The 14,240-nt window shown below is 44.8% G+C and overlaps 1 protein-coding gene across 1 annotated transcript in view; it reads right to left on the bottom strand.

Moving 5' to 3' along the window:
- Nucleotides 1–13,713, bottom strand: part of ITGA4 (integrin subunit alpha 4) — a 61,308-nt gene extending 47,595 nt beyond the window's left edge. The window contains exons 1-5 of the mRNA XM_081206259.1: nucleotides 13,311–13,713; nucleotides 12,050–12,171; nucleotides 2,809–2,915; nucleotides 2,405–2,531; nucleotides 884–951 (exon numbers count right to left, since the gene is read on the bottom strand). Coding sequence (XP_081062385.1) covers nucleotides 884–951; nucleotides 2,405–2,531; nucleotides 2,809–2,915; nucleotides 12,050–12,171; nucleotides 13,311–13,510 — 624 coding nt within the window. The 5' untranslated portion in view covers nucleotides 13,511–13,713. The remainder of the gene's footprint in view (nucleotides 1–883; nucleotides 952–2,404; nucleotides 2,532–2,808; nucleotides 2,916–12,049; nucleotides 12,172–13,310) is intronic.
- Between the last annotated feature and the right edge of the window lie 527 nt (nucleotides 13,714–14,240).

Here is a 14,240-nt window from a genome sequence, read left to right on the forward strand (position 1 = left end):
ATAGTGCAGTGCCACAGACTGGTTGGATACAGAGGAATGGTGGGAGTTTCCAGCTGGGGAACCCCCAAGGGAAGAAGGCTCAGAGCTGGGGGATTATTGGTTGGATGGGTCTTGGGAGGAGGTGGTGTCAGAAGCTGAAGGGGTAACAGGGCTTAGTGAGCTGGGAGAGTCTGTGGCAGAGAGAAGTCCAGAATCAGAGGCAGAAGCTGAAGCAGGAGAGTAGGATGAGGGCAGCCAAGAGGCAAAGTTGAGTCAGGCTGGTGTAGAGTCGTGGGTGTCACCTGTTGCGATGAGCCCCCTTCCTCATCTCCCAGAACCAGAAGAGGCATGAAAAGGGTGGAGGAGAGGTTGGTTTCACGCAGGCGCAGTCTCCAATTGCTTGGGGAAAGGAAAGGAGCAAATGGCTATGGGGAGGAGGGGACTTTCAGTCTCGGCAACTGTGCTTTGCACAGACACTCCACCAAGTATGTGCAGATTGTGTTTTTGCCAACAACTTGAACGGTGTTGTTTACTGCCAGCTCACTCCTGACATGCAGTTGTGTGGAATCTCAGTTTAGAGCCCAAAAGCAGCCCTCCTGGCCTCGGTATGTAGTGCTCCCCACATACAGAAATCTCCCCGGGCATACCCCTCATTGGCCCTGCTTCACTCCTTCATTGGGTGTTTTTGCCAGGCTGAAATTTGCCTTTGAACTCAGACAAAGCCTCTTGCTTGCCTGGACAGAGAAGAGTGTGTTGTTCCACTTCCTTTTGCCTCTGGACCCTGGATGCCTCCTCAGAAGGCAATGTGGCCCTCAGTCTACAATGAGACTAATATACAATGAAAGGATAAAACACACACATATCCAAAGCTTTAACAGAAAAGCAATATTTTTAAAACACACACCTCTGTGTAAAATGACATTATCCCAGCCTGGCATGATCCGTATTTGTCTCCGTATTTGCTCCAGTAATCTGAATATTCACAACAAAATATAGGGTGGGGGTGGGGACAGAGAGTATGTATAAACAACAAGCAACTGAAAACAATAATCCTCCATGAATAATATCACAAATTCTCCACAGCTGTTTGATAAAGGAGTTTGGGATTAACTAGAACTCCTGGCATCCAACATTGCAAGGCAATATCCCACTTAATGATATCAGAAGAATAAGGGATTTGAAAAGGGTCCTATTCGAAATGTATTGTCATTGCTCAACCTTGCTTTCAAAGCTCTGGTTTAAAGGATTCCAATAAAACCGGCAAACTCATTTTTGACACAGTTCGTTCTAATCAGCTAGAATGCCAATGTCACTGTTTTTAACAGGCTTCGCAGATAAGATGTGTTGGTAGCACTGCTGTTTCTGCCCCTCCCATCTATAATTTCAGGAAATCGCTGGTAGGAAGAACTAGAGAACTTTATGCGAAGTGATGGCACAATGTCAAAGTATGGATCTAAAGCAGTGTTTCCCAACCTTGGGTCTCCAGCTGCTTTGGGACTACAATTCCCATCATCCCTGACCACTGGTTTTACTAGCTAGGGCTGATGGGAGTTGTAGTCCAAAACAGCTGGAGACCCAACACTGATCTAAAGAAAGTCAAGGAGTGCCTTGGCAAGCCACCACATGTCCCAGTGAGAAACACTTTGCTCATTCCTAGTCACACCCTTCCTGAACCTGGTGCCTTCCAAATGTTGCTCCTGTCATTCTTGGCCAGTAGCCATGTCGGTTAGGGATGATGAAAGATATAGTTCAAAATATATGGAGGGCACCAAGTTAGGGGAGGCTGGTCTAGAGTCAAATGTGGGAAGCAGAATAGAAGGAATCAATTTCCTTCCATCCTGCACAATGAACTGGTAGGACATGATTTCTCCAGGGCATGTGCTGTATCTAAAGCAATGGTGGTCTAGTATTGTCAACAGCTCAACTCCACTCTGGACTAAAGTTCAGGGCAAGTATTTTTTTTCAGGGAGAATCAGACTCTGTTGACCAAGTCTCTGAGGCTGTTGCCTCTCCTGCCTTGGTGATATCATGCAGGAAACCACTCCAGGGGGAGAATAGCTGGGTTGCTTCTCTGTCCCTCAATCTCCCTAAAGGTTCCAACATGGCCTCCTATATAGATGATGCCTGAATCATTGGGTAAGAGGATTTTTAAAAAAATAACAACGATAAAGCCATGTTTGTAATCATAATCATTGTATAATCAACACCCATTATAACAGTGCATTTAAAAGACCTTGCCTCATTTTTGTTAAAGATTTTTTTTTGTTTTTCATAGCAATCACGGCAGCCTCAAAAAAGCTTTTAAAAGTTGGAGGCCAGCATTTGGCTTTCCCAGTTATAGAATGTTGAGCATTTGCTTGCTGCAAATGAGTGTTTCTCATAAAGCATCATTTACTTCTATCTGTCCAGCCGCACCGACACTTACCCATATAGCAAGGACATATTCTTCGACTCAGCAGCGTCCGAAAATTGGAAGGTATCTCATAACAAATGCCGTAGGGAAATTTGTGCGCTGAGATATAATATACATTTTTCCATCGGTGTCCACAGGCCTAATTAAAGACAAAAAGAAAGTGTGATGATCACGAAGGTCGCCTGAAGAGAAAGCACTTAAGACACAAGAAACTGCCTTTCACTGAATGGGACCATTAACTCATCTGGCTCCATGTCATCTAGACAACCTGGCAAGCAGCTCACCAAAATCTCAGACTAAGCTTCTTACCCAGACCTCCCTGGAGATGTCAGGAATCGAACCAGGAAACATCTGCATGAAAAGCACTGAGATATTATCCTTCCCCCAAATATTGGGGAATGTAAGGCAGTACTTACAACAATCGATCCATTTTCTCCTGGCTGTCTTGACAAGCTCACCCCGAACCACTGATCATCTCTTTCTTCTATACAGGTTTTCCCACACTTTTCTCCTTTTGGGTCACCTTAAACCAGAAAGAGAGAAAAATTAGCACACGCATAGCCATCTTTCAGAACTTATGAACCACATGTCCACTGCCTTCCTACCCTTAATGGGCATAATTCAAAGTTCAGCCAGCATAGCGATGTTATGACAGTGCAACATTCACATTGCACTAGATAACTTTTAAGGTGATTGCAAGCGCTTGACCATCACAGCGGTGCCAACGTAAGCAGGGGTGGTCTCAGGCCACGGTGAGAGATGAGCAATGAAGTGAGCTGCTTCTTGCTTAGTTTGTTCCAGCTTCCTAAGTCACACTTACAAAACGAATGGCATAAGCAAACACACTCCTATTGGAGGCAACAGGGGTGGTAGAGGAAAGGATTTATTTTCCTGTATTACAATAGGAAAATCATTGTACCATCCACTCACAAGGAGGAGGTATCAGCAGGCCCATGGAAACACCCAAAACCTGCATAAGTACAAAATAAATGCTTCTGAGGGGAGAGAAAAATAACCCAACGAAGGCCAAGCACAATCTGCTCACCACAGAATGATGCCTGAACTGTTGCAGAGGGAGTGTAGAGGGAAATGGAAAACCAGGGTAATATTCTGGGAAAAGACATGGCTGCCTGGCTGAACAAAAGCATTCTACATTGCTGTGATGATTCACGTTTTTAGAAAACCTCTATACTCGAAGGAAAACACGTGATAAGAGTGCAATAGTACAAAAAGGAGGGAAACTCTTAGTTCACTACTGAAAGAGATCCCAGGATAAAAACATGGCAACAAGTCCCATAGTAGTCTATGAAGGAACTTATTCCATCATCATGGGGCTCTCCTACCACCGGAGACCAGAGACACACCCACCCATCTAGAGCTTTAGCTACAGGTAGAAACTCACCTACCAACTGGTTTGATCAGCCAGTCTAGAACAGTTTTATTTTATATATTTTTATTTATTGAATTTATACCCCACCCTTCCTCTCAAAGCACCCCAGGGCAGGAAACAATAAGCGATAAAACAATAAAACACATTCAAACAATTTCAATACAGATCTGGAAAAGATCTCAACTCAGAAGGCTTGTTGGAAGAGTTTTACAAACTCACATATTGAGATGTGCAGCATGGGGCTATATTACTCTGCTCTACTGTCTAGAAAAGTACCGGTGAGAACTTTGATGAAAGGAAACCCTTTTTTGTAAACAGAGAGGTGAGGCTAACAAAGAACAAATGCCATGTGGATATCATTTCACTTGTGTTCATGGCAAAGCCATTACAGATGTATCTTTACCACCTTAGTTCATTAACTGTGTGCAAAAACCCAGCAAGTTCACAGCCTGCATAACAAAAAAACATCCTCTGGACAAAACTAACAGAAAACAAGAACTGGGTTTCTTGGATTTCTAGAGAAATGTACGAATGTTTTTGGTGGCAACTACAGGGGATGAGGGGGTGGCACTGCGGGTTAAACCACAGAGCCTAGGACTTGCCAATCAGAAGGTTGGCGGTTCGAATCCCCGTGACAGGGTGAGCTCCCATTGCTCAGTCCCTGCTCCTGCCATCCTAGCAGTTCAAAAGCACGTCAAAGTGCAAGTAGATAAATAGGTACTGCTCCGGCGGGAAGGTAAACGGCATTTCTCTGCGCTGCTCTGGTTCGTCAGAAGCAGTTTAGTCATGCTGGCCACATGACCCAGAAGCTGTACGCCGGCTCCCTTGGCCAATAAAGTGAGATGAGCACTGCAACTCCAGAGTCGGTCACAACTGGACCTAATGGTCAGGGGTCCCTTTACCTTTACCTTTACATGGGACACAATGATTTCTCTAATGAAATGTAAGGCAAATTTACGGGGTTGCCCTCTCTCCATTTTTTATACCAACACAATCAACTGCTTGTAGAAAACATATTCCAAAGTACCTATCATTTTCAGAGAAAGTTTACAGAACAAAGTAGCACAGAAAGACAAAACAGGAAGGGCATGCAGCTGCCTCCAACATAAAAACACTTGACAGGTAAGGAACTGTAAGAAGGAGTATGATTACATCCACTAGTGAACTTGGGTAGTTATGTGCCTATCTGTTTGCAAACAAAATGGAACCATCCAAAAAATAAGGTATTAAGATCTCAGCTGCACTCTTGGTGTTCCAGTTTCAAGCTGTCAGGCTTTTTAAAAAAATAAAAATTCATTGCTCATAGCAGTAACATTCCTACATAAAACCGAAAAGCAAAAAAAATAAAGTGATAAAATCTTATGCGTCTGGTGACTAATTCTGAGGAGACTCTTGCAGAGTCATGACCTTCTGACCCCTACTGCCAACAGGCGAGCCAATTTGTAAATGTATTTTTGATTCATTTCCTCAACTTGAAAATGGAAAAAAATGGAAAGCAAAAAATTAAGAGTCACGATTTCAGATTTAAGCTTATGTGCTTGGGATTTTACAGACATATCTTTTGGGGGGAGGTGGGGGGGAGACTTGCACACAGACACACATGCATGCACACATATACATGCATATAAATGCACACAGACACATGCTAATGCTTTACTGCACTTTAATTTAAATAGCTCGCCTCACATCTGTCTCAGCTCAGCAGCATCACGGCCTGGTCCAAGGAAATGTGTGGAGGCTTATCTAACAAATATATCTAAGTTTGTGGTTTAAGCAGGATGACTTCCACCCAAAAGGCAGACAGATGAACTATATGGCTCTGACAACAAGGCAAGATCATGCTTCTCATAGAATTAAAAATGCCTCCAGCTTCACACCCATTTAGAAAACAATTTATTTCAATAGGCATGACTGTATTTCCATGTTTTTCACTTTTTACTGGAGTGCTTCTTTCACATGCTATGTATAAAGGTAAAGGTACCCCTGCCCGTACGGGCCAGTCGTGTCCGACTCTAGGGTTGCGTGCTCATCTCGCTCTAGAGGCCGTGAGCCGTCCGGCGCCGTCCGAAGACACTTCCGGGTCACGTGGCCAGCGTGACGAAGCTGCAGCTGGCGAGCCGGCACCAGCGCCACACACGGAAACACTGTTTATCTTCCCGCTAGAAAGCGGTCCCTATTTATCTACTTGCACTTAAGAGTGCTTTATTTTTATAAAATATTTATTGCAATTTTAAACAACAAAAACAACATCAAGCATACAAAAAAAACAGAAAAATTCAAAGTAGGATTATAAGAAAAAAGTAAGAATAAAAAAAGAGTAAAAGATAAGAAAAGAAATTACAGATATTCATAAATCATACTTTCATAATCTTTGGACTTCCTCACATCACCCTCCCCTGCGTTCTCAGTCATATAGCTAAATACAGCAATTTGTTACCTTACTTCCATTCTTATTTTATAATTCTCAAATATTTATTCCAACTTTAAATATTTTGGTCATAAATTAACCTGCTAAATTTGAACATAATATTTCTTCAGAATTCACAATTTCCCTAAACATCACCTATTCTCATATGTCTTACACTAGGTTTACCGCTGCCGTGTTACTCTCATTTGTGCATACTCCTAACATTCGTACAATTTATAATGTTTCTGTAAATAGTCTTTAAATTTTTTCCAGTCCTCTTCCACCGTCTCCTCTCCCAGGTCTCGAATTCTGCCAGTCATTTCAGCCAATTCTATGTAGTCTATCAGTTGTGTCTGCCATTCTTCCAGAGTGAGCAAATCTTGTGTCTTCCAATGCTTTGCGATGAGTATTCTTGCTGCCGTTGTTGCGTACATAAAGAAAGTTCTATCCTTATTTGACACCCCAAGAGTGCTTTAGAACTGTTAGGTGGGCAGGAGCTGGGACCGAACGATGGGAGCTCACCCCGCCGCGGGGATTCGAACCGCCGACCATACGATCGGCAAGTCCTAGGCACTGAGGTTTTACCCACAGCGCCACTCGCGTCCCCATGCTATGTATAAGGCTGCGCAATTATCTAACCTACACAAATTTACTTGGAAATAAATCCCATTAAACTCAATTGAGCTTACTTCCTAGTAGACACATAGAGAGTTGCACTGCAAACCTTCAGCCCAGACATTTAAAATACTAGTTGTAGCTAAGATCACAAAGGAATTCAGAACTATAAAATGGAAACAACTTTTCTCTCAGTCTCTCTCCCTGCTCCTAGTGATTAAAAATAACCTAACAGTTTAACTGCCTAATTCTTTGGAAGCTTGGTTTGGGAGGTAGCAATTAGGTGCATGCAAGATAAAGACTGTGAAATGTTTGGGGAAATGGGCAGATTTTTATGCTCAAAGGGGCCCTTCATCCAAGCACTTGTTGCCAGGTGGGGGCAGCATGTGAGACATGGCCAATGGGGAAGCTACAATTGGTTAAAAGGATCCTGTTGCTTTGGGACTGGTGACTTTGAAAGGGTGAGAGGCTTGAGTATTTAAACAACCCCACGCAGGTCATTTCAGGGCTGTGGAGCATTTTGGCATCAGACGGTTACCCACCTATCCTGTTTCTGCACCTTAAGCCCCAATTTGGGGTCATCAATAATAAACTGAATAAATAGAGTGAAAGGTTATGAGTCATGGGGGTGAGGAGAGAGTGTGTGTATGAATTTTGCAGTGCTTTGTTTATTTCTGGGTGCTATTTTGTTAACGTTGTTGCTGTTATTTTATTATGAATGCTGTAGTACTTTGCGAATCCTACAATATGAACTTTGTTGCAATTGTACTGCTTTAGTTGTTCAGTCGATGATGTTTTACGGGTTGTAACGGTTTTACTGGCGATTTGTTAATTCTTCTATATGAGTTAGACTTTTAGAAGACATCTGAAGGCAGCCCTGTTTAGGGAAGCTTTTAATGTTTGATGTATTACGGTATTTCAATATTTTTTTGAAAGCCACCCAGAGTGGGCGGGGTATGTATAAATAAATAAATAAATAAATAAATAAATAAATAATAATTTGTGCTGCATTTGTGATGTTCTATTATGTTTTCTTTATTTGTTGTTTATAAGCCACTTTGTGATTCATTTTAAATCTAATAAATCAAATCTTCAGACCTAGGAAGGCAGATTTGGTAGAAGTGGATGGGGGTTGAGTATGCTAGCAATCCCTTTACCTATTGCTTTAGGACCAGGATGACCTGCAAACATTCTAACTGGTCAAAATTTGCTGTTTTTATTTCACCACAACTGTGGCAGGTGGAGGAGCAGCCAGGTTGAAAATCCAAAGTTGATGGGCAACATAATTTGGCATCATTTAGGGAAATAATGATAGCTGCCATGTAGACTGGCATAGGTGGAGGGACAGCTAGCCTGATTGCTTGGTCTGGTTGGCACAAAGTAAGCTGGAATTCCTCTCCATGGAATGGCAGCTTGCCATGTGACCTCAGGAAGCTCAGCAAATGAGGTGGCCCCTGAGGACCAACCAAACCAGGTCCCAAGGACTTAGGGGTGTTAGAGGGCTCTCCTCCACCACTGGCCTTTACAGGTTCTCCAGTTGTTAGTTCTCAATTTGCATGATTATTTGGAACCCAAGAGTCATCTAGTAACCCCCCCCCCCTACAATGCAGGAATGTCAACACGTTGTTCCCCATCCAGTTTGAAACCATACCAGACCCTGCTTAGCTTCCCAAACGTGCTAGCAGTTTTATCGCGGCACCACTAGACAGTTGGGTATACCATGGTCCCTTTTTTGTCCCCACAAAGATAAATTCTGCATTTCACAGGCATGGTTAAAATAGTTCAGGGCTCAATTCAGTTATCTGAAAGTGCCTGGGATCCACAGCCTGCAGGTACACCAACTTCCTAGTAAACAGCAATCATCAGAACACAGAACTCTGTATTCATCCATTTGAGCTAAGGCATGACAGAACACTTACAAGTGCAAGTTCTTCAGCACCATGAGCTTATTCTTATGAATTATTCTTGGGGAAAGCAGTTTTCATGAACGATGTTTGAAACTTGTTATTACATTGTCGATCAGAGAACAGTTCCAACTCAAACATGCTCCATGACAGATCAAATCCATTGCTAGTACAGCCCCAGTATTTGGATCCTTGCTGGGTCAAGAACTAAGTATTTGCTGCTTTTTGAAAGAAGTGAATGTGTTGAGAGACCGTTAACCCTGCCATGGTGATCAGGGGTTGGCATCAAGGCCCATCCCACAGGGTGGGATAAGCAGGGAGCTTATCACCAACCCCTGGCCATGGACCTCCTTGCTAATGCTGCCTGCTCACTTGTCTCCACTGAAAAGCCAAGTAAACAGGAACAGGAGCAAGTAGCAGGAACAACAGCCTCCTCTTCCACTCTGGGCAGCTGTGCGGACTGGACCCCAAAGATGCCAAGTCGGGGGTATAGCCAACACAATGTCCATCATTCTTGGTCCCACTGGCTGGAGCTGATGGGAAATGGTGAGTCCAACATCGTCTATTGAAAAATGAATAGTTGGTTGCAAAAGCATAGATGCGGAGGGAGGCTCACTCAGTAAGGTGGCATACCAAAAGCATTGTGTCCAGAGGCTTGCTGAAGCCCAGGGCCTGAATTGACAGAGACACGAACACAACAAAAGGGAATGAAGCCCCACATCCACAGTGGCGACCCTGACTAGCACTACGTTTCTCAGTTTGATCCTGCAAAAATAAAGTACCAGCTTCCCTACCATCCCTGGACAGGCATCGCAAAGAAGCATGTCACCAGGAGCCTGAGCAAGAGAGCGTGCCCTGTAAGCAGTAGGGATATGAGTATTCTCCCCAGCCTTTTATGTTCAAGTGGCAAGTTAGATCAGCTTACACAAGTCTCTGCTGCTTACATATGAACACCTTAGTCTGACCCTTAAGACGTCAGGCTGGGAAATCTATCCTGAAATCCAGCCTGTTTAGGGAAGCTTTTAATGTTTAACAGACCACTGTATTTTACTATTTTGTTGGAAGCTGCCCAGAGTGGCTGGGGAAACCCAGCCAGATGGGTGGGGTATAAATAATAAACTATTATTATTATTATATGTATGGAGAAGGAACTTGCTTAACGTGACGTGGGACAACATCCTTCCACTGACAACTGATCTAGTCATGAGTAAGCATGGCAGTCTGAGGCTGTCAGTACGGATCAAAACGCTGCACTTTGAACATGTGGGCAGCACGTGCAGAAGAACAATACAAGGGTGAATCTGGACAAGAGGAATGGTATGAAGTCCATTCACACACCCAGCTGCCATTCATCAAGTAACAAGAAACAGAAACGAGAGCTGTTGCTCAGCAGTGCAGCGAAAATGTCCCCAGGGATTTATTTTAAGTGGAAGAGAAATCTGCTTGCATGGATACATGGCACAACACATCACAAGATTATCCTTCACTGGATAACCTGTTAAGGTTTTGTTCCAGCCGCATGGATTTCAAGGTGGTCTCTTTTACTGTTACAACAAAAATTGATGTCAAGGGTGCAGCATTTGGAAAGAGAGTACCACCATGCTTAAGAAGCTTGCGCATTCTCTCAGTGCCTCAACCTACCTCAGTAAATGGTCTCTTTCTGGGAATGCTTCACACATCACAGGATCACAGCAACCTACCTTATACAAAGTCAGATAATTGGTCCATCTGGCTCAGTATTGCCTACTCGGACCCTCTGGGCTTCCAAATCCTAGCTGAAGATGTTGGCGATTGAACCCAAGAACTTCTGCATGAGCTATGGCCAATCGTCCCACTTATATAACTTATTTGCTTCATAAATTGGAAGCTGTGCAAATCTGTGAACCAGCTCCACTGAAAAGTACTGCACCTGAGCTCTCTCTCTGTACTGGTTCCTTCACACATGCATGTTACCACTCGATGTCGTGGCCATGAGATGTTAAGGAATCCTTAACTGGAGAAGAAGAGTAGACCTTTCAGCTAGTCTTCAAATCATCAGCATGCAAGTTTGCAACAGTGTACTGTATTCAGTAAAAAGCCTGGAGCCAAAACACTCCCTGTGACCCTTTTTCTTGAATGACTCCATTTTCTACAAAACTACAATGTGACAGCATTCCTCAGCTAATCTATCCACAAGGAATGGGATGTATTTATGCAAGAGAATTTTTCTCCAATCTAAACACTTCTTCCCACACACTTTGAAGTACATGGGGTTTCCCCATTTCTCTCGTCTGTGACTGTCATTATAAACGGCATTGGCTCCAAAGTTCTTGGACTCTTGTTGCTACAATGCCTTAAAAGGCTAGGCTTCCACAAGATTATGAATAAGCGCTCCGTGAGTGTTGGGAGCAAAAGGCGGGAAACACACAATGCATTAGGTTTTCAAGTATCATTTTTAGTTTGGACAGCTAACTCGGTCTTAAAACAGCAAACTCACTTTCCATCTGCAAACAGACAAAAACGATATTTGGGTGGTTGGCAATTTTAAATGAGTCAGCCCTTCTAAGAACAGACACATTAAAAGGCAACTAGGTAAACATAACCCCTTTGATTTCAATGGGCTTAAGCACGCCAAATTCTACACTTCTTCATGGGCCATAGCATGTTGTTGTTTTTCCTGTGAATGCTGTTATGCCCAGCTGCTTGATCCAAAATAATTACCTGCATTTTGACTTGCTGGCTTTTATTTCATTTTCAAGGTTTTTAAGAACACAACTAGAGAGCAAGTCCCATCGATTGCGGTGAGACTGCCTTGCAATTAAACATGTTTAGGATTTCACGGCTTGTTCTTTCACTCTTACTTGAGCTCCATTTTTAATTGGCATCGGGCACCTTCTTGGGGGAAGTGGCATGCAAACATTAAATTAATCAGCTGCAATTATTTCTTTTTTTTAAAAAAAAAGGGATGGCGAGGAATATAAACAAACTGAGAGCTGATGTGTCATAAAAGGGAGACACGTCATCCTCTGCATATTCAGCAAAGAAAGCCATCATCTTTGAATACTGATGAAATAAATTAAGGTGGAAAAGTAAACTCGTCTTGTGCCGATCTCGCTATTACAACTGGCAAGCGGACATCCTACCTTCTCGGGAGCAGGGAGGAGGAGAAGAAAGAAAAAGAAATGAGTCTTCAATAACTCCTTTATCATTTCAGGACTTTGGAGACGTTACTGAGCGAGGACAGATGGAAATAAGAAACAGCGTTATACGGGAAGGATTTCCGAAGAGCTTCACCAAAGCTGGGGTCATCCCGTTTGGCTGCCAACAATGGCCAAGTCACTGAGAGGGTCACCTCCACTCACCCAATTGGAGTATTTCACAATCTCTCCCAGGATTATTCCCAATTTGGCACCGGAAAACCGCTCCTGGATTCACCACGGAGCTGTTTGTAAGCCAGCTGGCTTTCGGGGCTCCCACTACAAGCCTGGGGGAAGGAAGCAAAAGAAAAGAAAAGCTAAACCAACGTCAAGTGGATCCAACCTACTGCAGACTCAGTGACAATCCCCTTGGGGACCAACGGAGGTACGAGTTTAAAATTAGCGCCTCTAGTCCACATGGCGCAGAGAAACACTGAAGCGTCTCTGTCTACCGGGATCCTATATTTGGAGGGGGGGGCAAGCCAGAAAAAAATCTGCACCTCAAAGGATAGCTTGAGACCAGGATTTATTTTGGGGGGTGGGTGACCCACCCACCATCCTTCTCTGCCTGGCTCTGTCTAGCAGATTCTGAATGCAATGTCTCAACAACAGTTGTTTTAAATTATTCTCTTTTGACTCCAACTGCTCAGCAAAAACCTTTCAAAATCTTTCTATAATTTCTACTTTTAGTTAAGCATTTTTATTCATTTACTTGATTTTTTTTTTGGAGGGGCAGCTGCCTCCCCCCCCCCCCCCGCCTACGTCCATGCTTGAGACCTATGAGAAAAACACAACCAAGACACACTCTTGGCTCCTCAGTACAAGGTGCGAGAGGAGAAGGGGTGCAACATTTGCTCAGGGCCAGATCACAAACCCTGCGGAGGCCCCTAGGCAGTTGAAATATCAGGGGGCCCTTTTCAAATTAACTCCTAATACTTATTTTATTTTACCGGCTAACCATTTGAATAAACCAATTTTATTACACAATCCGTTTGTTGTGGGGCCCCCCCCAAAAGGCCCACCCCGCTTATTTGGTAATCCACCGCTGCATTCCTAAAACTTTCTGACCTTGTCACGAGCGGTTATTTTAAATCGTCGAAATGCAACAACAGAAGTCCATGGAAGAAACTTCTCCCCAAGAAACGGTGCCGTCCTTAACCCTGGACAGCTCAGAGTATAGAGCAGGAGACTCTTAACCTCAGGGTTGCGAGTTCAAGTCCCACATAGGGGCAGAAAGACCCCTGCATTGCGCGGGGTCAGACTAGATGACCCTCGGCACCCCCTTCCAACTCCCACAGTTCTATGAACCTGGGAGTAAAACCCTGCTGGATTCAGAAGTCCTAAACTTCCGAGGAGACACCTCGAGGATGGTCTTCCTAAGAAGATGGAGGGAGAGACCCTCCCACGCCCACCCTCCCTAACTCACCATCTGCTGCTTCCCACGCTGTGCAGCAGCACCGAATAACCGAACAGTGTCCCGTTCTGACCCGGGAAGACGAGCGCGCTCCGCGGGTCCAGGTTGTAGGGCTGCCCGCCCATCGCGCAGCAGCCCAGCAGCAGAAGCAACCGGGCAGCCCCCGTCGAGGAAAGAAAGCCCTCTTCCGACTCTCTCCAAGCAACCCTCATCACAGTTAAAAAATATATATTTGGAGGGGAGGCAGCTGAGGCAGGACAAGAGAGTGGGCTTGCTTCCCCCCCCCCCTAGCAAACTGGGAAAAACTCCCTCAAAGTCAAAACGGGGCGGGAACTCTCCTCGGCGCCGCTCGACGGCTGGCTGGGCTATGTATATGGGCGAGGCGGGAAAAGTTAAGCGGAGCGCGCAGGGCGGCCTGCCTGTAGCTATTGCAGCTGATATGGGGATGGGGGGGGGCGTGGGAGCGCGGCTACCTGCGAAATGCTGTAGGGGGCGCTGGCGGAGTCAACCCGAGAGTGGCTGGGGTGTTGTCCCGCCAGCTGCGACCAATTAGCAGATGCTCGGAATGCGGATGCGAGTCGGGGGGGGGGGAGAGGGGAGCTTGGCCGCAGACGGGGCTTGGGAGACAGGCGGACGACCCGAAGGAAGGGGCAGTCATTAGCTGAAACGTGGAGTGGGGCGGCGGCGGGGGGGGGGGAGCTGCAGGAAATAGCCCCGCAGAAGAAGACGACACTGGGGGGAAGAAGCGTGGGAAATAAGGGAAGGGGCGGAGGGAAACCCACGTAAGACAAACGCTCTCAAAGTTTCATATAGAATTGTAGACCCCTTGCAATTCAGGGATCTTCTGACCGACCTGGGCCTCGAACCCGCAACTCTGAGGTTAAGAGTCTCAGGCTCTTACCAGCTGAGCTGGAAGGGACCCAGCAATTTAGCACTGCTTTC

This window comes from Podarcis bocagei (assembly GCF_964188305.1).
Source record: "Podarcis bocagei genome assembly, chromosome: 1".
NCBI lineage: Eukaryota > Metazoa > Chordata > Lepidosauria > Squamata > Lacertidae > Podarcis > Podarcis bocagei.